General features: G+C 35.5%; 4 protein-coding genes across 6 annotated transcripts; 2 read left to right on the top strand and 2 right to left on the bottom strand.

The window, feature by feature from the left end:
• Window positions 1–2,764: 2,764 nt before the first annotated feature.
• On the top strand, window positions 2,765–4,288 carry LOC112467687 (complex III assembly factor LYRM7). The gene is made up of 5 exons (XM_025036404.1): window positions 2,765–2,914; window positions 3,453–3,525; window positions 3,610–3,680; window positions 3,793–3,874; window positions 3,967–4,288. The coding sequence occupies exons 1-5, from the start codon at window positions 2,891–2,893 to the stop codon at window positions 4,065–4,067; spliced, it is 351 nt and encodes a 116-aa protein (XP_024892172.1). The 5' UTR covers window positions 2,765–2,890; the 3' UTR covers window positions 4,068–4,288.
• A 30-nt stretch (window positions 4,289–4,318) lies between these two features.
• Window positions 4,319–12,955, bottom strand: LOC112467685 (glycerol-3-phosphate dehydrogenase [NAD(+)], cytoplasmic-like). Its single transcript, XM_025036402.1, has 8 exons — window positions 12,713–12,955; window positions 11,500–11,680; window positions 6,524–6,664; window positions 6,314–6,455; window positions 5,748–5,860; window positions 5,329–5,559; window positions 4,927–5,126; window positions 4,319–4,499 (listed from the first exon to the last, which is right to left on the bottom strand). Exons 1-8 carry the CDS (start codon window positions 12,757–12,759, stop codon window positions 4,472–4,474), a joined length of 1,083 nt encoding a protein of 360 aa, XP_024892170.1. The 5' UTR covers window positions 12,760–12,955; the 3' UTR covers window positions 4,319–4,471.
• Window positions 7,787–11,383, top strand: LOC112467686 (peroxiredoxin-6-like). Its single transcript, XM_025036403.1, has 5 exons — window positions 7,787–7,995; window positions 10,244–10,400; window positions 10,560–10,777; window positions 10,890–10,965; window positions 11,113–11,383. The coding sequence occupies exons 1-5, from the start codon at window positions 7,913–7,915 to the stop codon at window positions 11,239–11,241; spliced, it is 663 nt and encodes a 220-aa protein (XP_024892171.1). The 5' UTR covers window positions 7,787–7,912; the 3' UTR covers window positions 11,242–11,383.
• A 410-nt stretch (window positions 12,956–13,365) lies between the features above and the next one.
• On the bottom strand, window positions 13,366–21,672 carry LOC112467684 (glycerol-3-phosphate dehydrogenase [NAD(+)], cytoplasmic-like). Of its 3 annotated transcripts, XR_003042299.1 has the most exons (9): window positions 21,531–21,661; window positions 20,333–20,510; window positions 17,138–17,278; window positions 16,904–17,045; window positions 16,295–16,407; window positions 15,931–16,161; window positions 15,492–15,691; window positions 14,071–14,191; window positions 13,366–13,891 (listed from the first exon to the last, which is right to left on the bottom strand). XR_003042299.1 is itself a non-coding variant. In XM_025036400.1 (8 exons), exons 1-8 carry the CDS (start codon window positions 21,563–21,565, stop codon window positions 13,855–13,857), a joined length of 1,077 nt encoding a protein of 358 aa, XP_024892168.1. In that variant the 5' UTR covers window positions 21,566–21,661; the 3' UTR covers window positions 13,366–13,854. The 3 variants fall into 3 exon arrangements, 2 of the variants coding, with proteins under 2 accessions (XP_024892168.1, XP_024892169.1); XM_025036400.1 differs by lacking the exon at window positions 14,071–14,191; XM_025036401.1 differs by lacking the exon at window positions 13,366–13,891 and having other exon boundaries at window positions 13,899–14,191; window positions 21,531–21,672.
• Between the last annotated feature and the right edge of the window lie 694 nt (window positions 21,673–22,366).

The raw sequence follows: 22,366 nt of genomic DNA, 5'->3' as shown, positions 1-22,366 counted from the left end.
AGTCTCGCAAAAATGACATGTTACGATATCAATTTTCATCAAGTTGTCGGAAATTTCCGACAACTTTCAAACTTTTAGGGTATTTTATTGTATATTTCAAAAAATAAAAAAAAATATTTTTTGTTAAAAAATAATAGGTTGTTAGAAACTAATGGAGGTACGAGGCCGCGGTCTCGTCGCCGGAGTTGTAAATCGGCGGGCGTTATAACGCCTGTTGTACTCGCCTAAAACAAAAATAAAAAAAATTTTCTTATTTTCTATAAAATTGCGCTGTCTATGAACCTAAAAAAAGGAAAAAGTGCAAAATTAAGGAAACGACGGGACTTAAAAGAAAATTTTTTGTCAAAATTATTTTAGGGGTCCATCGGGTCGATCGATCTGAATAGGAAAGCGTACAGAACTGCTGATGGTTTTCGCATACCCTTCAACTTCAACTGTAAATCCCCGCAATCTATGGATTTTCAAAATATGTTATCTTAAATTGTTGTTTTATAACAAAAGAGACAAATTTTTTTCTTTATTCATTACTCTTTTATAATTTTATTATCTCGAGTTCGCATCAATGTCATTTTATTTAATTTACGTATAAACGAGAACGCGAACTTCCGTTGTAATCGAAATACGATCTCAAATATGTGAAGAAAAACGTGAATTATTTTTATTGTAATATGTAAGATGTTATGTATTTGAGATATACGTTTAATTTAATTTAATATATTTTTTCTTATCAAGATACATTGAGTTTTTGTTTTCTTATCAGTTTCATATTCGCAAATCAGGTACGTGATGTATAGTTGACATGAACGCAACATATAGAGATATCGATATATTCTAATACATTGGTCATTTTAATATACATATTATATAATCTATTATTCATTCTTCAGACTTATGCATCTATTATAGATATGGTACCCAGATCGAATTCGCATTTGAATCCACATTGCACTTTGAATTTGAAGCGACATTCGATCGGTAAGATATAGGCACACGCCGAAAGCGTGTCCTAGGGGGTTGCGGGGAGGGGGAAAGCCCCCCCCTGCCTACGCTTCAACCTAACCCACACCGCCCCGTGCATCGGGGGAGGATGCGGAGGGCAAAGCCCCCCCCCCCCTCGCCTCCGCCACAACATCCACGCACACCGACCCGTGCATGGGGATATGGGGAGGAGTGCGGGGGGGAAGGGCATGTACTTTGGTATACGCATGTGGTCACGAGGCATGTTTTCAAAACTGCATTCTCTATTACTGTATAATTACATTTCTTTATTATGTTATGTACAGTAGTCAATTCTAGGGATCGATTATGTAATCACATAAAAAACATTTAATAATAAATTATTTCATTTAGCATTATTTAATAAATAAAGAAATGCAGTGTCCAAAGTGTGATAATTAGTTAACAATTGATAAAAGTAATTTTATATTTCGATGCCGAAAATCACGTTATAAAAAAAAGTGCCATAAAAAATATGTTAAAAAATAATGTATGTTTCAAACAAGTGCAAAATGTGATACGTGTGGTTTAACAATTTATTTCAAATTATGTAGCACTTATTGTAACAGCCCTATAAGCGCTTGATATATTAAATAATATTTATACCAAGAATATTAAATGATTTAATAATATTCATATATAGTAATTAAGAAAGTTTTTGATTTGTACTTGCTCTGTATATTGTATATGCGCTTCGTATCTTAAAATCTCCGTGTACTCTGCGCAGGAAATATCACAAATATATATAATTATCTGCAGATGCAGATATATACATTAATAAGGTTCTCTTATTATTTAACGCTGCAATATAAAGAGAATTTAGCATAAGAATAAGAATAGGAATAAGAAAAGAAATTAAGCTGTTTATAAGATGTTTTGGTTTAAGCGGAGAGATTCTGGTATAAAATCATCAGAAACCTCGGCGACGTCAGGAATATTAAGGAAAAGCGGACAAACAGAATTTGCATTTGGGTGACAATAACTTATTTTGGACGAACACGTGCGTTCGAGATAAGCGATATGTATATTTTCGACGACACTCTTTTAAAACCTGACTCGACTATGGCCGGTATTCATAATCAGGGGCCCGATTCTCTAACGAGAAACGTATGCGCAAACTCTGCTCTAACAGAAAGGCTCTGCAAATTGATTGGCTATTGCACAGTTTTTAGCCAATAAGCTTGCAGCTTTTCTGTTAGAGCAGAATTTACGCATACGTTTGTCGTTAGAGAATCGGGCCCCAGATCTTTAATATCTTAAGATGCTAATACGGCTCTGTGATTGGTTAATGATATTAAGATTGATTAATGACTTAAGATTGTACTTAATAAGATGGTCTTAAATATAAGAACCGACTATGAATACCGGTCTATAAACGCGAGAAAGTAAAGGCCATCGCACGAAAAACAAAAGTTTCAGTCATAATCGTATAAGGCCGTAAGAAAATAGACCAATCACACTCGATTATTCTTCGAGCTCAAGGAGAATAATCGACTGTGATTGGCCTATTTTCTTACGGCCTTATGATTATAATCCGTATTCATAGTCAGATCTTATTTCAAGACTGTCTTAAGTAATGTCTAGATGCTAAGGCTGTGTGTGATTGGTTCGTAACATCTTTCGTACTTAAGATGGTCTTGAAATAAGATCTGATTATGAATACCGGCCTTAATTGGCTGCTGGGATATAGAGAAGTTCTCGAGTTTCTAGAAATCCTCTATCTTATAGCCAATCAGTACGCCCGACAAACGTGAAATATCAGCCTAATGGAGGATTCACACCGCGTCCGACGATCCAATAATCCGTAGTGTAATACGGCCTTTAACGAGTTTTTTAATGCAATAAGTAAAAAAATTATTGTTAGAACAGACAATAATTGCAAGAATTTGCATAAATGGGTGACTCTCTTCGACGAGAGGTTAATTGTTGTTTAGTTAATTTGTAGATTATATAGATAATAGTAATTGTTTTAAGGTTATTACCAATATTTTTAGGTTATTCGTACATTATTTATTTTCATATTTATGATATTTATGATAAATATTAAAACAGCGATAATACTTTACTCCCTTTAATATTTAAGAACATAAATATAGATATAATAAATATGTAAAGTATAAAAAGTTCAGTTATTCCTTAGTAAATAAAGAATTCTTTATACGTATTATGATGCATATTGATGATGTATGCAAATATTTGATAAATGATAAATTTTATTCTTCTAGAACAATCATAAATAACCATACTTAAATTCAAAAAATGTAACTTTTATTTTTTAAATAAAATTAGAAATGCGCCACTTATGTAGAATGTATAAAAGCAACAGCAATTTCACCTATATTTGAAAATATATATTTAATAAGTAGCATTTGTAACTTTGTAATAAGACCATACTTTGCTTATTACATTTATTTCTCTAGCCATTTATCTACTTTCGTGATAATATTTGTTTTCAGGTCCTACGAGTCTTCAAACAACTCCATAGAACAAGATTAAAGACATTCGAAGGTGATGAATATGCATTGCAAGGTAATATATTTTGCACTTTGTTAATAATCTACGTTCTGATGAATTTTTACATTTTTAACAGTATTTTATTCTATCGTTCCTTAGTTGTGAGGGATAAGATAAACAATGAGTACAGAAAGTATAAAAATGTCACAAACCAGGCGGCAATTGAAGAGGTATATCTCTTGTTTCAAATATATAGATAATACGTGATTGAAATGTTGCGGGACTTTATAATCTAAGTCTAAAGAAAACTTGTACAGAAGCATCGCATTATTATTGTTTCAGTTAAATAAATTTGCGCAGGAAGTCGAGCATGAAGTACGAACGACTGTCATACAGGCATTCGAAACGGCACCTGGGAGAGTAGGTAATAATCATGAATTCCAAATAATAGGCAAAACATCAGTCGCGATATCTAATTTTATATCTGATTAATAAGGGAATTTAAATTAATTTCAGCGCTGCGAATTACTCCAGATGTTTTGGTAGATAATATGCCATATAAAAATCAAAAAGATAATAAATCAAGCAAAGTAAAGACTAAAGACGGTAAAGACTAAAATCTATGATACTGATAAATATCAAACGATACCTCTCGCGAATAAAAATCAATAAAGGTATATGAAAATAATTCAATAATTCAATTAAAGGTAATTGAAAATAATTTACTGTCAGATTGTAAACATCTGCTTATTTAAAATTGAAATTGTATTATTTGTAAATAATGTATTATATAGGATATATATAGGTGTATCATAAATGTATGAGCATAAAAAAATACATGTTTAATGGCCTTGATGGAAAAATACTATTTAATTTTATAATTAAAGTAATCTTTATTTACAGCGATAAGATTACAATATGAGTTCCAAGTATGTACAAGCCTTTGCTGGCTAAATCCTTTCATTCTCGATATCACAGGCTGTTTCTACATTCCACATTGAATTTATGCATTCTGCATGAACTATGCGGTTCCTTCCTCCAATTTCATTCTGAAACATATGGAAATCGCTTTACATATTTATAATTATGGTACCCTTGAACGTCTCACCTTTCCTATATATCTTACATAATTATTCACGTGTACAGGATGTAAGGAATGTGAAGAATGTAGATTATCGCAATTTCTATTCGAGAATTTAGCGAGGAGGGGGTCTCAGTACATGAAGAGAGTCTTTGGAGCGAACCTGAAGGAATGGATTCAGTGAAAGTAGCATTTACTTATTAATTGGATGAAGTTATGCGGTATTGAATTAATCGGCATTTTTAAGACTTTGCATTGCGGAATTTGTTCTATATTAACCATACTAGGGAGTATATTATGTGGAAAAGCTGGATCGTCAGTAATGAGCTTCGTTAAGGAATTATAACGAACGCTACCAGAAACTAAGGTCCGTGAACTCTATGCGGAGATCTTACACATGCTCAGGATGACTGCGGATCTGGTCGATGAGATCCGCCGGTCGCAATTGATCGGTGCAGATGCGATGTACTGCGGTAAATAGTGGGAATTTGTCCATCAGGTTGCGCGCCTTCAGCATATCATGAACCTCGTCCGCTGTTGCCGGTCCTTGCAGCTTCTGTCCGGACAGCATCTCGTCCTCCAACACTTTGATAGTCTGCAACGATATATTACACATTACTTAACATACGAGTTGTTCCACCATTACCGCAGTAATGCGAATTTTCCAGATCAATTTGGATACCAATTGAAAAATTTTTATTCCAAATTGAAGCGAGTTTGCGAAAGTGAGTTTTAATCGCTAAAGTCAATTGCGCGGGTGGACAGAAATCCACAAGGACCCGTTTAGAATCTCTTACCTTGCCAGTCTTGACAAATTGCTCGCAAACTCTGCGATTTCTTCCTCCGTAACAAGTGGTAATCAGATCCGCGACGCCGCAGCTCTCGAAGAACGTGGAGAGCTTGGAACCGCTGTAGAAGGTGTCGACAAACTTGATCATCTCCATCAGTCCTAATCGGATCACCGCGGCCTTCGTGTTGTCACCCAGCCCGAGGCCATCCACAAAACCAGCTGCACACGCCACGATGTTCTGTGATCGAAACATAATCAAACCCATGAGCGAAATGAAGTAAAAAGTGATGGAAGTGCATCAGTCATCTAGGACTTGGGATACAATAACAAAACAGCATTGATAAAATACAAGTACGATTGAAGTATATATGCGGTGTCAGTAAGGTAATTCACACATGGGATTTCCTTTGAAAGTGATCTACTTGCTTTCAGAGCCCCGCACACTTCCACGGTCTCGCAATCCTCCACGACGACCACTCGGAAGTTTGGAGTCTGGATGAGGTCTCTCAGCACTGGTGCCAGTCGTTTGTCCTTGCACCCTATTAGTTCATGTGTCTGACTGTTTCATAGTCTTTAAACGGTAGGTGGGGGGGGGGGGGGGACTCACGTGCAAAAAATTCTCATAAGTTTTTTAAGAATTTTTTATATTTTAGATTTTGGAAAATTAAAAAAAAAATACTTACACTTTTTTATATCTTATATAAGTTTTCTTTGGAAATTATAGAATAAAAGATATTTCAAATATGTATATAAGTAATTCTAAAAAAGCATTTTCTAAAGTCTTTCAATTTGTATAAAAAATCTAAGAAACTTTGTAAAAAGTTACAACATTTATACAGAAATTCTGAAAAATTATGTGAAGAATTATAAGAAAATCTTTCACCAGGGTAGCGTTGTAAAATTTACTGCGTAAATTCGAATAAAGTCAAAATAGAGAATCCAGGAAATCCGCGCCATGTATTCTTGAATGCAAAAGTTACGAAAATACTTACCAATCGTAGTTTCGCAGAATTTCTCTTCGGCGACCTCGTTGGCCAGGTTGGCGCCCATCAGAACGTTGCACTGTATCCTCAAGTTCTTTTCGATAATCTTGGAGATCAACTCGATACTGTTTCCTTCACCTCGACCAAAACCCTTCAATTCAAACTCGCCAACTTAATCTAATGCGTTGGAATAAAGACGAAGTGCTATTTGAAACGTACCTTAATGAGAGAAAGGCCGACTGCAGTTGGTTTTATGTTGTCCAGCAGCGTCGAGCACAGGGTGCGAATAAACTGATGTGGTATAACGAAGATGAGGATGTCGGCATCTTTCGCTGCCTCCGCAACGTCAGGCACGGCGACCTGAAAGAGTATCGAGAAAATTTTACAGAGATTAAAATACCTGCATTTCTATAAATCTGTCTCTTTTTAAAATAATTGGATAGATTGTGAAGAGATTAGACAAAAGTTGGAATACATATCTCTCTATGCTGTCAAGAAGTATTGGAGTTTGTTCTACTCCGTAGATTTTATACCCCACTATTCATTTCTTTTACATAATCTTGTTGTTCTTTTGAGCGGAGAAACTCGTAGCGAATATATAAATCGATCATTTTTCTTTTAAATAAACATGAAGAAAGTGGGGAATAAATTATTCTTTCGAGATAAATTCGTCTAAAAAGATTTTAGGAAAAAGGCATATTCTAAATCTCATTGAAATATCGAGATTCTCAAAATTGATATGGTAAAGGGACAGCGACGATATTCATTGAGATATTGCATGCTATGAGGAGCGTTTGAAGCCCGATCGTTTGAAGAAATTTACGAAGACAAAAGATGGACATTTTAAATAGTTATGATTATGATTACTTTTATATTATGATTGGTCAATTCAACAAAATAGGTATACATTTCATATTGCTTTTTATTTTAGTTACGACAAAATAAATTCGCTTTTCTTAGGAACAAAATTTATGGCACGCGACTATATATATAATATATATAAATTTTATTATATATATACATAATTATATAGATATATGTATATTATACACACACAATATAAAAATTTGCAAGAAAATGAAAAGATTGATTTGTCATTTCAACTGACTATAGCTAGCTTGAAATCAAAAAGCTGATTTCACCATTACGGTTAAAGATTGCATAAATTCAGATATCGATATCGGATGATAATTATGATGCTCATCTAATAATCATCTAATAATACATTATCATTACGATTACTTTTGTTAGGTTTGTTTCTCGGAGTGTCTCCTATTTTTTTAAATAACAGATATAGAGAAATAATAGTCAATCTCATCCGATATCGATATCGAAGAATTATAATGTCTGCTCATCCAAACATCCGGCGTATCAGCAAGATCGGATATGGAGATACGATATCTGATGGGACGTGTTCTATGATTTAACATTTGCATCATATTATAGAAACGATCTGCCGTATATAAAGCGCATGGACAAGCGTGCGGATAACGTTATAGCTCGCCCAGATCGGCTCTCGACTCATCAGTGCTCGGCAAGCCTTCCATCGAGACAGACGGGATTGTGATTCGAGTAATTCTTCCATAAAACGTTCAAGGACGAGCAATAATGAGGCTTAACACTCTCGTACCGAATTTTAAGGCCGACACCACGCAGGGTCCCATCGACTTTTACGACTGGCAGGGCAATTCGTGAGTCTCATTATTATACAATATTACATATATGTATAATAATATTTTAATAAAAGGAATTATATTACGCTCGATAAAAGCAGCAGCTAATAAAAGTGACAAACGGCTAATTTTCGAGCAATCAAATAAGGATTTTAAAAAATAGATTAAAGCAAACTTGTTTATTGAAAATTTTAAAGTTACAAGTTTGGTTTAATCTATTCTTTAACATCCTTATTTGATTGCTCGAAAATTGGCCGTCTGTCAATAACATTTTATTTAAATATTATATATTCATTTAATATGTTTAAATAATAAGTACATTAATTCGTAAGAAGCGACATATGTTATATATGACCCCATCCATTTACGTTAATCTTATCTCGTATTCTCTTTTCAATTTTTTTTAATTTTCGATATCTCTCGAAGACATGTATACCGTATTGAAAGTACCTACAGCGGAGGAAGAACACAAAAGTCCCCTCCTGCAAAATTTTATCGCAAGTCATGAACTCGTTGCTTTCGTTATGTGGAGTCAAGTTCAATGTAAATGTTCGCTAAATATAGCAAAATATGGTAAGAAAGTGCGAGATAACGCGACATCGATTGCAAAACTAATTGCACGAGCGATCTTATCCGGTTTGTTTTTTCATTATAATTCGCCGGTAAAACATGTTCGGTAAATGGTGATTGCGAGGTGGAATCATGTTAGAACCGATGCGAATAGTAAACAGTTGAATTTGCATTTGTCTATTGCGTATTATGCGGTCTGCAGCAAAGTGCGCGGTCCAAGAATAGAGCCTCTCCATCGTGGCAAACATCAGCGACAGGTTGTTGAAGATAACAACCTGTTGGCGACAACTCTTACATCATGGCTAATGGAAACCAAACGGCTATTAATTTACAATTAATTACTTTTGAGATGAGAAGGAAGATATATTTTTCAAGCATAACAAATTATATAATTTTATATATTACTTATTGATGACAATTAAATTTATTTATATGTGAATTATTCGATTGTTACGTAAGAGACTTACCAATAATTTCGTACAAACAATTTTGTTATCAAGATTTTATCCCTTTACATATCAATACGATCTCTAGATTAAATGAATGAGATTATTTGCGTAATAACATAGTGAGCTAATAATTTTTTAGAATGGCTCTAAAGAAGAGGAGTAATTACGTATTACGTTATGGTACATTTAGAAGAAAGTATATTTGATATTATCCTTGCGAAACGGTTGTCACGGTAAATACGCCACGGGCTGATCAATATACTATTATTTCGCTTTTATGTGTTTCGCCCAAGATCAAATTTTCCTGGTTTTCGTCTGAACTACGATCCTCTACCGAAGAAAATTGACCAGCCGTGGTAGTCGTTCAGAGTGGATTATGAGACTTTTACAGTTAGAGTAAAAAGGTGGTGCGACCTTATCCGCACCTGGACCGCGCCCAGGCTTTTATGAGAGATTTTGAGTTCTGAAGTTTCGAGAGTGCTCGAGCGACAGATCAAATTTTGTATCGCCCTGCAGCCGCGTATTTCAGCCGGTGGCTGTAAACGGCCGTCGTCGCAAATAATTTGGTCGTAAATAATGAATTATTTGTAAGCGTGACGCGCATGAATTGCAAACCTTCGTCCGACAACTCGCATTGAAGAGTCGAAGGACGACCGTGAGCTGAAATAAATGTATATTGCAACAACGGGGTCTACCCTTGGCACGATACCAAAGCGAGCGCTCGACTATATTAAGTGCTCGCAGTTGAAAGTGTCGCACTTTGAATCAGAGTAATCTTGTGACCGGTTATATCATTGTATTTCTGATAAGTGCCGTAACAGGAGCGATTACGACACGTGTCAACGGGAATTCATGCACTTGACTGATATCGCCCAAAATTTTGGTATTGAAATCATGTAGAATTAATTTCAATCAAATTTTGCTTTTATATCATATTTGAATCAATTTTGGAGTTTTTAAAAAATAAATTTAATGTTTTGTTTATGTCATAAATGTGTTTTTTATATATATTTTTAATTATATTTTAATTTAAGAGAATATTATATATATATATAATATGTGCAATTTATGTATAGATATATAACACTACAGTGTCAATTGTAAGTTATATACTTTTTTATATAATTATATACATTAAAATATAAAATGATAACTTTATATTTAATGTATGTAATTATCATATAATTTAAAACTTTTATAATCAATTTTTTAATATATCTGATCTAATTGACGTTTATTCTTTGCAGATGGGTGGTCATATTCTCTCACCCTGCGGACTTTACCCCCGTGTGCACCACCGAACTGGGTCGCATTGCGGTGCATCAGCCGTTTTTCGAAAAGCGTAACACCAAGTTGCTGGCTCATTCCGTCGACAAGCTCAAGGACCACGTGGACTGGGTTAATGTAGGCATCATTTAATCCTACATTCGATGTCATTCGTTCATCTTCAAAATTCTTACGCACTTCTATTTCTTTTTTTTTTCCATAATTTTCGAACTAATTCTGGTTAGTCTTGTTTGTAATCGATTTTTTAAGTGTAATTCCCAATTTTCATCGTCGCAGGACATCAAGTCGTACTGCAAAGACATTCCCGGCGCTTTCCCGTATCCCATAATCGCTGATCCCGACCGCAAGCTCGCCGTGCAACTGGACATGATCGACGAGCAGAGCAAGGACGATCCGGAAACCGCTCAGACCGTTCGATCACTGTACATCGTCAGTCCGGATCATCGCCTGCGACTTTCCATGCAATATCCGACCTCCACTGGGCGTAATGTCGAGTAAGTTGATTGAATGCTGCGCATCTGATACGGTTCAAACATTTTGCGCTCATGTATCGAGCACATGTGCTATTTAAGTTCGTTATATTAATCAATGTTATTATCGTTTCAGCGAAATATTGCGTGTGATCGATTCGCTGCAGCTCGTCGACAGAAGGCCGGAAATAGCAACTCCCGCCAACTGGGTGGTGAGTCTCATCTTTCCCTTTCGTTGCGTGCCGTTTGCGATAGTATCTATCTTCAATTGTGACGACAAATTACATTAACTTAATTCAATAACGACTGCGAAATGATGGATTTTTTTTTCTGATTTAATTATGCGAATGCTATTGCAGCCCGGTGAGAAAGTGATGATCCTGCCGACAGTGAAAGAGGAGGATATCCCGAAACTGTTCCCAGAAGGAGTCGACCGCGTATCCATGCCGTCCGGAAAGGTCTACGTCCGCACTACCACTAATTACTAATTATAAAAACGTTTTTGCTACATGTTTCTACTCGCTTCGTCCGAATAGCTTTAGTTCAGCGCCTTAAAGCAAAGTCTATGCTTTTGGAAGAAGATTGTAGTACGACAAACTTTTCTCTAATAAAAATTTTACTCGGCAACTACGACGAATTATTAATTAAGCCCGTAAATATATCTATTAAAAAAAAATTGCTGATTTTGCAATTGATATCGAACATCGATTGTAAATAAAAAGGATAATAATATTCGAGATACTTGCCACATTTTCTGGAATTTTGTGACCGGGCAGATATTTAACGTTCTCGTGGATGGTGTTGATTATGTTGGTCAATTTTTCGTTGTTGATGATCTCCTCGTATACGTACATTGTCACTCGAGTCTCAAATATGTTGTTGTACTTCATGACATTCGCCCCGACGATCTTCGCGATCGCCGAGCCCCTGGAAAGATTTATCGCATGTCATAAAAAGATTCTTTGCACAAATAATATGTTGCTTTCAATTAATATGTCGGTTAATAATAATAAATAAATAATATATAATATATAACATACAATATTATATAAAAATATACTAAATGGACAAGATCGAATGAACTAAATTAATACATATACAATAAATAATTATATATACTCATTCATATTTCACATATTTTATGTATTTATATAATTATGTATTTTATATATATATTTTATAGTTATTAACTATGGTAAAAAAATTGAAATTAACTATAGATATACATGTAATCGCAAATTTGCTTTATTAAGTTGATGCATATTATGTAGTTGCATATTATGAGCCTTCAAAATTACATGATGATGCGCCGAGTTAATTTTGGAACAATCGGCCGTCAAAGCCGACAACACAATTGCATTGCGACGCGTTTATCACCGCAAACTAAATCAAATGAAATTGTAGCTTAGCCTATCATTGATTTTCAAAATTGGTTTCAACCTTGAGGTAAAATATATTTTTTTTTACTTTTTAATATATTACGATATAAAAAACGAATATCTATATATGTATATAGGCCTTTTTTATAATAAAATATTATTATTTTATCATTACAAAAATTATTTTATAAAACTTTTACAAAATATTTTATATTGTTATAATATGTGATTATTACTCATTCAATCTTTAGTATTATATTAATTAACAGTGCAATTTCATTGAATATTAATTAGTTTATAATTTATTGATAATTTTTCGACATTAAGTATCAAAAGGCTCTTCCAAATTTTTCTTTTACTATAAATTTATTTTCTAGCGATTATTTAACACTAGTTTACGATTATATAAACTTACCTGAAGAAGATATATAACTTTCATCTCTGAATGGAAGCACTCCAACAAATATTAGACACATGCAGTCCAATGAATCAATACAAGACAGGAGAGAAAAAGAAGAAAGCGGGGAGAAACGCACGCAACTAATTCCTAATTAATTAGCCTTGGCACAAGGAAAATTACCAATTGCCGCTGCCGACGATGCATACTCTTTTCTTCGCATCTGGCATCTCTCGTCTCTTTTAATTATCTTCTCCTGATGACAAATAATGGTAATCCCGATCGACGGCCGATCAATCGCGAGGCTCGACTGACCGACTGACTTAAAAGCCCGCTGACGGCTGACCTTAGCGGCGATTGTGAATTATTTTCTTAGCGGCTTGCGCGCAAGCTCTGGACCAGGGCCAGCCGATGAGATGAGAACGAGTGCTGCAACGACGAAGCGTCACGACGAAATTAGCAACCCACTGATAATCGCGTTAATGAGTTAAGGTCGCGTATTTAAACTTGACCCTTGACGGCGCGTCCGTCTGTTCGATTTTATATTTAACAGACAACAAAGAGCGCAACGTTCTTTGAATCTAGTACTTGTCGAGCTTTTGACAAAAGACAAAACTTTCTGAGTACGATAACATTTCTACAAGTGGAATACATAAAAAAGTATAAGGAATAAAGCGATCGCTTAATAAATATGATCAGCATACCTATTCTATTGGATATAATTAAATATTTAAGATATTTTTACATGTCAATTAATAAATGTCTACAAATTTTTACTTTTGTATGTCTACTCGAAGTTTGAAGGAGGTTTGAAGATTAGGAATACGAGAGTCGAGAGAAAAGAGAGAACATAAGCAGTTCGAGTGTTTACAAATTGCTTAATTCTCTGTTGAAATAATTATCGATTACATATCTAATATTGATTACAATTACGATGATCGCATTCTATTATTCATTATACGGAACATTATAGCTCTTATGATATAAAAAAACGAGTGTGATTCCTTATAAAGAAACGCCTGATTATCTTATCGATATTTACTGAAATTATTAATAGGAAACTCTAAGGAATGATTCTTATATATATACGCAGTAAGATAAAATCTTTCAAAAAGTTTTGCCATGCGTGAAAGAGTAATTAGTAACCACAATGAGATGAATTATTTCATGACCTATAAACTATCACAGTTTACACATACGCAAGTCCATGAACTATCACAGTTGCATCGAACATCGTTTGAATACATTGATCATCTCGTGAAAGAGCCTCCTGTTTCGAACTCGCTCATCTTACTTGTTTGCTACTCGAACGTTTCTTAAGTTTCTTACGTAAAAATGAGCTTTCCGGGTTCAATAACGTCTCTGCAAACGTAATATATAAAAAAAACATATTAAACAATTATTACGTTAATATTGGAATTATGGCAATTATTATCAACGTAACAGGAATCCCGACTCCAGCTTAACAACTAATGCTTCACTTTGGTTTAACACCGACGAATTAATTCAATGTATCACTGAACTACAGCACGCTTTCATACGATCTAAGTCGTTGGCGTTTCAATGGCGACCAGTCCTCCCTCGAGGAACGACGCTCGGCATCCTCAAAGACGGCACTTGGGCGACTTGAGCGTCATCGACGACGGCGAGGCTTCCTCGTCCCTAAATACGGAGTGAATGCGAATTAACCCCTTCAGGCCGACATATTTTCCGCAATATTTTATCGTCAGCCCAAAAAATAGCTTTCGCATCAGCTAACGAATGGACGAGTATAACACAGTGTTAAAAAAATATGTGAACAATCTTTAATTAAATAGTATATATATACAGTCAACATATATACTCATATAAAATACGTTAAAGCACACTATATGTCTTTATGTATTTTGTTTTCTTTAAATAATCTCAATGCGAAAATCACTCCTGAAGTTCATCGAAATGGTTCAATAATATCTTACATGTAATTTCATTAGGAAAAAGTCAAATAGGATCTCGAGTTTGATCATGCATGAACGAAAGGAGACTTTAAGATTCTAGGAAAAACAAGGGACAGAAGAGCTATTCTTTTTATCAACAAACAATTAGTTATATTTGTTCTCTCTCAGTTTACATAACGGAATTCATTCGTCGGCAACGCATACAACAATCAACGATTGGGAGGATCTATAGATCTAATTCATCTACTCGATTAAAACGTTGAATAAAATCTCTGTCACGATAAAATATATATGTACATATATTCATATTGTAAAATGTAACAATTTATTTATCGATCGCGTTCAACGCGATACGGGAATTTTATTACTAAATTATTCGAGCATTTTGAACTTATGATTTTTAGAGCCCTTAGATCCGTAAGAAACCGATGTATAAGATCGTGGAATTACAAAATCAAAATTTAAGCAATTTGTACTAAAAACGAGTGAAAACTTCATTAAAATTTTAAATCATAAAGTCATTCTCGAAATTATGAGTCCGTGAAATTTTATATTCATAGAATCGTGTTTGCGTGTATCTGAAAATTTGGAATCCTGATTTTATAAAATTTAGAGTCCTATGAATCCTTGAAATTATAGATTCATGAAACCTTGGAACCATTGAAATTTTGAACAATGTAATAAATTTGTAGTAAGATTTTACAGTCAGAAGACGATTAGACTTGGTTCAAGATTGGCACAGGTTCCATATATTGCGTTATCAAATCTCTGCTAATTTATCTTATCAGTGAGTTTTTCACTTTACAGTGTTTTGAAATAATTCTCTTTGGAATTGCAGAATGTTGGATACTTAAAACTCTAAGCAATTTATGTTCTTGAAGTTTTCAATCTGTAAAATTTTGGGCCTTTTTAAAAGCAGATTAATTAAATTCTCAATGATAAAGAGTCCATAGATCTAAGCGGGCTAATTTTCTCTATTTTACGTTAGTGAATCACCTTTAAAATGATAACAATTATGAGCTTACATGTGTTCCGGATGGCTGCGTATGCAGTCGATTAAGTCCGTCGGTTTTAGCTCACCAATGCAAATCCGATGAATTGCTGTGAATAATGGAAACCTATTTTCCATGTTTTTAGATTTCAGCGTGTAATTGACCTCTTCGGCGGTGACCGGGCCCTGCAGCTTCTGTCCGTTCAGCATCTCCTTCTCCAGTGTCTCGATCGACTGCAAATCATAATCATTGCGTTATTATACGACACAACAATTTGTAAATACGAAGTCATATATATGAATACGTTATATCAAGTTGTTGAAATATTGTATTTTGGAAAACTTCTCTAACAGATGCTTAATATATAATATAATATATATAATATAAAAATTCCGCCAGAATGAGCCAGATTGCAAAATTGATCAAGATGGTGCATGCTCATGTCAAGCTCGACACATCCTGTATTACTGACCTTGCCAGACTTGACGAAGGCCTCTGAGACCTTCCTATTGCGCCCACCGTAGCACGTTGTGATCAGATCGGCCACTCCGCAGCTCTCGAAGAAGGTCGCCAATTTTCCACCCGGGAAGAATACGTCGACAAACTTGATCATCTCCATGAGGCCCAGTCTGATCACCGCGGCCTTTGTATTGTCACCTAGACCCAGCCCGTCGACGAAACCAGCGCCGCAGGCAACTATGTTCTATAAAACGTTAATACAAAAATATTATCTAAATCTTATTAAAATAAAAAAAGAATAAAGAGTCATCATAAAATTAATTAAATTTGATATAAATATTAAAATTAGGTTAACAAGAAGAAATAGTCATTCTCACTTTCAGCGCTCCGCAACACTCCACAGAATCCACATCCTCGACGACTACTACCCTGAAATACGATGTCTGGATCAAGTTGCGAAGTACCGGCGCCATCACTTTGTCCTTGCAGCCTGTAAATTCCAATCTGAATTGCAGAGCTTATTTCATTAGCAAACCACTTTAAATCTATGTACTTGAAAAACAGGAGTTATACGCGATTCACATCAAGTTTTCTACAGCTTGATAACGTGCTTTATAATCTCCACTTTTGATTTAAAACTGTACGCTAAGTAAACTCTTTAATTGAAAACTGCATTAAACCCTGCGTTGCATTTGAGCGCTGTGAATCATAAATGTTAATGAGGCGTGAAGCAGAATAAGATTGACACAAGAACCGGATCAATAAAATACAAGATAGCTAAGATCAGCGAAACGCTTTTTATTAATCAATTAAACTCATTACGCGATCCAATGTTGTAAGAAACAACTATGCTGTCGCAAAACATTATCGCCGCAAAGGCAACACTATCTAACGTAATATCTTTTAAAATGTTGCTTATTTATCGCGATTAAACTGATATCTCTCAAATAGTTAAGTATAAGATCGGGATTTTAATTCTCCCTCACCAATGGTGGTCTCGCAGAACATCTCGTTAGCCACCTCGGAAGCCAAGTTAGCGCCCATCAGCACTGAGATTGGGATTTGCAATTGTTTCGAAATAATGTGAGAGATAAGTTCGATGCCGCCACCCTCCTTCTTGTCGAAGCCCTACAAAGAATATTCCGAATATGTAGATTGAAGAATCTACACGCGATATTCTCGAAAAATTGTACACGGGAGATCGAGATGTTAAGATGTACCTTGATCAGCGACAACCCGACGGCGGTGGGCTTGATCTTCCCCTGCAAGGTGCTGCATATCCTTTGGATGAACTGATGCGGGACCACGAATATAAGTATGTCCGCGTCCTTCGCAGCCTCCACCACGTCTGGGATCGCAATCTGAAACAAATCGACACTTAAGTGACTGAATCCTGGAGTAAGAATGGAAATAAGTGAAACCAAAAGGTCGCTTTGAGTTCGTATAAATTTGGCTTAAATAAATAAAGATGTCAAATAATAGAATTTCTAAAAAAAAGGGGAATTTAAATGGATTCCTCCAGAAAGGAAAAAAGGAAGACTTCTGAAACTTTAGAAGAATATCGAGAAGTGTAAGAAAGTTGCTTAAGATTGGGAAGACAAAATTTACGATCAGAAGACGACAGTGTTGAGACGATATGTACTGTTTAAAAGAATGTCGCAATTCATCGGCGAGGCGTTTTCCGCTCGCTTTAATCCTCGGTGATAAGTAAAAACAATTATACGTAGAAAATAACGCGTCCTTGGATATCGCTCCATCGAATCGGTATGATACAAAAAATTACCGGAAAATACGACGAGCATCATTTCCATTTGTTTCGCTCCTTTTTACGTATATTTAAAATAGAATTTTTATCGCAAATTCTTTAAGCGATTTGGAATAGATGTCCAAGAATCGGAATAAACGATTGGAAATAAGCTAGGAGAAAAATAGATTGATAAAGTATTTTTCAAAGTCCATATTTCGTGAATAATGTTAAAAATTGAGGCAATGCTATGAACAATTTTGGTAAAACAAGAAGAGGACTTTTAATTTTACAACTTCACGAAATAGTGCTTGAATTTCCCCCCCCTTTCAAAACTACTAAATATGATTATACCAGGTGAGTCTCGCAGCGGAATTTTTTGTATTTTTGAACGTTGAACTCTCGAGAAAAATCGCAAAAATATCTAGAACTTTAAACTTTACACTTTTGAGATTTTCGATGTATCCTAAGTTCTTAGATCTTTACTCTGCGATTCTCGGCTCGAGATTGTTGTGTTTCTCTTTTGCCTCTGAACTTCGGACGTCTGGATATCTGTCTCGGTTTCCTTAAAAGTATGAGATGTGAAAGCCGCGCATAGCTAATGACAAACCGGTTTAAAGATGCAAATTATCTTTGTAGCTTGTTTTCGTTCAATATACCCAAAGTATTTCGAAAGAAGGTGATATCGACGATATAACCAAGTGCAATACAACTAAAATAAAAAGTGATGTAACGATCAATGACGTGCGAATACTGATGTATATTTTAAGGTAAAAAGATCACTGATGAATTCTGTTTTGATCGGGTTCATTAGCCATGTATCCGTTGTCGTCATTCTCTTTTTGTCCGAACGCACGTATTTTCTTCTTAAGCCTAATAAAACTGAATAAACATTGATAACATTAAATTGAATAAAATTAAATTACACTGTCTGGTAAAATTTTTTGGTGTCTTGCTCAAAATTTTCAGGACAATTTCATCTATCGCAATATCAGCCGAGAAACAGCTCCAAATTAACTGAAATAACGTGCTGTTGAATAAATAGCAACACGGGACATCCTTTACGTGTTTCTCCAGTAAAATCAGATGGAAATGTATTCCAAGTTGATCCCTTCCCCGCCTTTGTTTCAACGCGTTCTAGCTTGTTGTTAGTCGATCGCGTCTATAGAATTACGTCTTCAAAGGATGAATGTTTCATAAAGACGTGCTATTCTTAGCCGAGGCTTTGTACACGTGCAGCGATTCTTACGGAGAAGGGGGGGGGGGATATTCTCACGAGATATATGGCCAAGAGCGCAGTTTCATAAAATCCCATAGTGAATCACATTACAACTTAATCATCCTAATATTATCCTCTTAATTATTTCTGTCAAACAAAGCTGAAAATAACGATTTCAAAAAGGAAAAAGAAATAGAAGAAACTAAGAAAAAAGAAGAAAAGTACAAGATCTTGATAAACGCCAGAAATAGTCGGGAGAACGTTCGTGATTGTGACAAGGGAGGATGCGGTAGATAAGATGTGCAGTAAATCAATATACGACTGTTTTGATCGCGGTCAGAGTACACGGCGATTAAAGTTCAAAATCGGCGAACGCGTGTCAGTGTTCGTAGAATGATAATGATTACTGGACTCGGGCCGGTCGCTTATCTGTTTCCCTTCTCTCATTCGAGGCACGGCAGAAACTAAAAACAGATATCAGATATCTTCAAGGAGAACAATATAATTCCCGGCGACTTCAAACTTGGAATTTCTGTATCACAGAATCAAATAATAATAATAATAATAATAATATTTAAATAACAACTTTGGGCAAAAACTGACAAGTGCCCAGACAGTCAAAAATAGATTTTGCAAAGTGTCCACTGCAAACTTTGCTGGCAGAATGCCAGCGGAAATGTAATAAAATCTGCCAACGTAATATTATGACAATTTAATCACAGAAACCATGTGGAATCTGCCGTTTCGTAATGGTTACATTCCGTAAGTGATATATCTCACTTGAATTACGTAACGACGGATTCTGTTCGGTTTCTGTTAGCAATCTGTTGCCACATTATATCGGTAGACTCTCTACTGATAGAACACGAGCTTATATAGTGCGGACACACCTGATGCCAATGTGCCGTGATATTCTGCTCGAATCTGCCAGCACACTGCTAATATTTTGCTTATTGAGTTCTACATCATTTGTCACGACTAATGTATATATACGACTAATTTTTGCGACAATTGGTACAGGATAAAAAATTTCTAGAGACTTTTTCCCAAGAGTCTATCAGTACATCCAGTAAAGTCGTTGTGCATAAATATAGTGTAGAATAAAGCTTAAAAATGTGAAGAATGTAAAAACGTGATAAGTTTCCACAGGTCGTTTACCCTCGTCATAGTCATTAACTAGAGCTATCAAAATTCGTTTAAAACGCTTATAAAGGATAAACTGATCATCCAATAAAAAATGACATAAATATAGCTAAATAATAGATATAAAGTGAAAATTGTTGTTATTCGCAACATGATATCTCCGAGTATACGGATTATTGGACAATATTTTATCGTTATATGTGCTTATAATGATAGTGAAAATTTTATCGCGATGAGACACAAACAACCCGCAATGGACAAACAATGTTAAAGAGTCGAGGTTAGAGTGTTGTCTCAGTTTCGTCTTACCACGTTCTCAGGGATCTTATGTCCCGGAAGATACTTGACGTTCTCGTGCGTCTGATTGATGATCTCCGTCAGCTTCTTGCCGTCGATAATCTCCTCGTAAACATACATAGTAACACGATCGGCGAAGCTGCTCTGATTCTTCGCATTCGCGCCGACTATCTTCGCGATGGCCGAGCCCCTGTGAATTTTTAATTGCGATTAGCATTCCAATTAACTTTTCGTGTATCACAGTCGAATTGTTATGCGTGAGATAAGCGAAATGAGAAAACGCTCTTAATTTACATATCGGTCGAGCTTCGACTTGGAGTCTTGCACCTCTATTCTAATATATTTTCATTAATACTAGAACTACCAACGATTAATTTTATTATGTAAATTTACTATACATATACATACACATAATATTTATAGTATTTATATATGTATTCTATTGTTTAAATATATTATATATTTATTAAATATATTATATATATATATTATATATATATATATTTTATATATATATTATATATATGTATATGTATATGTATATATGTTAAATATATTATATATATATATTTAAATATATTTAGTGGAATAATTTAATACATATATTTTTTAAAGAGATAAAGGAAAATTAATCAATTTAATCGCTTACATATTGCAAAAGCCACGGAAAATCTCAAAAATATATCGTTATATAATTGCAATTTCTCTAAAAATTTACTTTAAACAGTCATTTTGACTGGTTCGGTAGTTCTAGCGTCAATTTTTATATCTCGCGAGATACAGCTCACACGACTCATTTCTCCCGATACTACCATAATGTTTAATTAATTTCCTGAGTACTCGCGCGTGCGAAGCCCGCGCTCCAACGATGAGTTTTCCCGCTCGGCACGTGATTAACGATCGGAATGGACATCAGCCGTGCTACAAACTAACGCGGATTCCGTTTCCGCGTTCGCGAGACATTCCTCCCGTCGTCGGCACGAAAAGGCGCCTCGGCGACGGAGAACGGAGATCGGAGCACGCGCGTGATAAACAACAATTATAGCGTACGCATGCAACGTTCGCATGTGCGCGAAGGGCACGTGCGAATCGATCACCGTGCCCCGTCCCGTCGACGATTCCTCCCGACGAGGACGCCGGACTCTGGAGCGCGCCCGGCCGAATGTCGCCATCCCCGAGGGGTTCCGTTCCACCTCCCTCCCGGACTCACCAGTTGCCGGAGCCGATGATGCACACGGATGCCATGGTGTTTTTGAGAACACGCTTCGACGCGGGCGAGGAGACGAGGTGGAGACCGAGCGTGAAGACGCGAGAACCACCGCTTCGTCCGGACGCCGATGTGCGACTGGAGCGGCAGGAGCGGCCGCCGCGCCGCCGAGGGGCCCGGAGACGAGGGACCGACCGAGCGACGCGGCTGACGCGTGCGTCATGCCGCACGCCAATCGAAGTCCAGCTTGATAAGAAATGTGTCTTCGGGCCGGGCGGGAGGACCGCGGGGGGAACCCGCGTGCTGGAAGAAGGAGGGAAGATGTAGCGATAATTTTGAAACTCGAAATCGCTCTGGGTGATGAAAGATTGAGATCACCATGAGTTTTTTCATAATTTTTTTCATCGTAACTATTATACTCAGTTTTATTCAAATATGAAAGAAGTTACGGAAACTTTCCGTTCCTATTTTACCCGCACTCTTTTTATTATCTATTTTTTTGTTGAATTTAACATTTTTACATATTTATTAGAATTGTATACGAATTTATAATTTACATTATAATTTCTTGATGTTTATAATTATGTACTTATAATTATAAATTTTAAATTATGCTACAAATTTATATTTTAAAAAATTACAATTTATTTTTGATTAATCGACATCTTGATTTAACATGTTAAATGATTTTATTAGAATTAGTTGTAAAATTTAGAAGTTTGTATCCGATTTTCTTATAAATCTTCATTAATGATTCTCTCTGAACGTCCCCCAAAAAGTTTAATTGTCACAATTTATTTCTTTTTTGATTAGTCATATATTAATTTAATTCAGTTTTA

This window comes from Temnothorax curvispinosus, unplaced genomic scaffold (assembly GCF_003070985.1).
Source record: "Temnothorax curvispinosus isolate PA1 unplaced genomic scaffold, ASM307098v1 QBEX01017759.1, whole genome shotgun sequence".
Classification (NCBI taxonomy): Eukaryota; Metazoa; Arthropoda; class Insecta; order Hymenoptera; family Formicidae; genus Temnothorax; species Temnothorax curvispinosus.
Note: the sequence above shows the minus strand (reverse complement) of the source record. Positions and strands in the feature narration are given on the sequence as shown.

Coding starts and splice junctions, on each gene's coding strand:
- LOC112467687 (XM_025036404.1), top strand. CDS start 2,891: ATGGGTGACTCTCTTCGACGAGAG. Junction 3,526..3,609: donor TGATGAATATGCATTGCAAG/GTAATATATTTT, acceptor ATCGTTCCTTAG/TTGTGAGGGATAAGATAAAC. Junction 3,681..3,792: donor ACCAGGCGGCAATTGAAGAG/GTATATCTCTTG, acceptor TTATTGTTTCAG/TTAAATAAATTTGCGCAGGA.
- LOC112467686 (XM_025036403.1), top strand. CDS start 7,913: ATGAGGCTTAACACTCTCGTACCGAATTTTAAGGCCGACACCACGCAG. Junction 7,996..10,243: donor TACGACTGGCAGGGCAATTC/GTGAGTCTCATT, acceptor TATTCTTTGCAG/ATGGGTGGTCATATTCTCTC. Junction 10,966..11,112: donor CAACTCCCGCCAACTGGGTG/GTGAGTCTCATC, acceptor ATGCTATTGCAG/CCCGGTGAGAAAGTGATGAT.
- LOC112467685 (XM_025036402.1), bottom strand. CDS start 12,759: ATGCCAGATGCGAAGAAAAGAGTATGCATCGTCGGCAGCGGCAATTG. Junction 11,681..12,712: donor ATCGTCGGCAGCGGCAATTG/GTAATTTTCCTT, acceptor AAATCTTTCCAG/GGGCTCGGCGATCGCGAAGA. Junction 5,861..6,313: donor ATTCTGCGAAACTACGATTG/GTAAGTATTTTC, acceptor ATGAACTAATAG/GGTGCAAGGACAAACGACTG.
- LOC112467684 (XM_025036401.1), bottom strand. CDS start 21,565: ATGGCATCCGTGTGCATCATCGGCTCCGGCAACTG. Junction 20,511..21,530: donor ATCATCGGCTCCGGCAACTG/GTGAGTCCGGGA, acceptor AAAAATTCACAG/GGGCTCGGCCATCGCGAAGA. Junction 15,692..15,930: donor CCTTCGTCAAGTCTGGCAAG/GTCAGTAATACA, acceptor TATGATTTGCAG/TCGATCGAGACACTGGAGAA.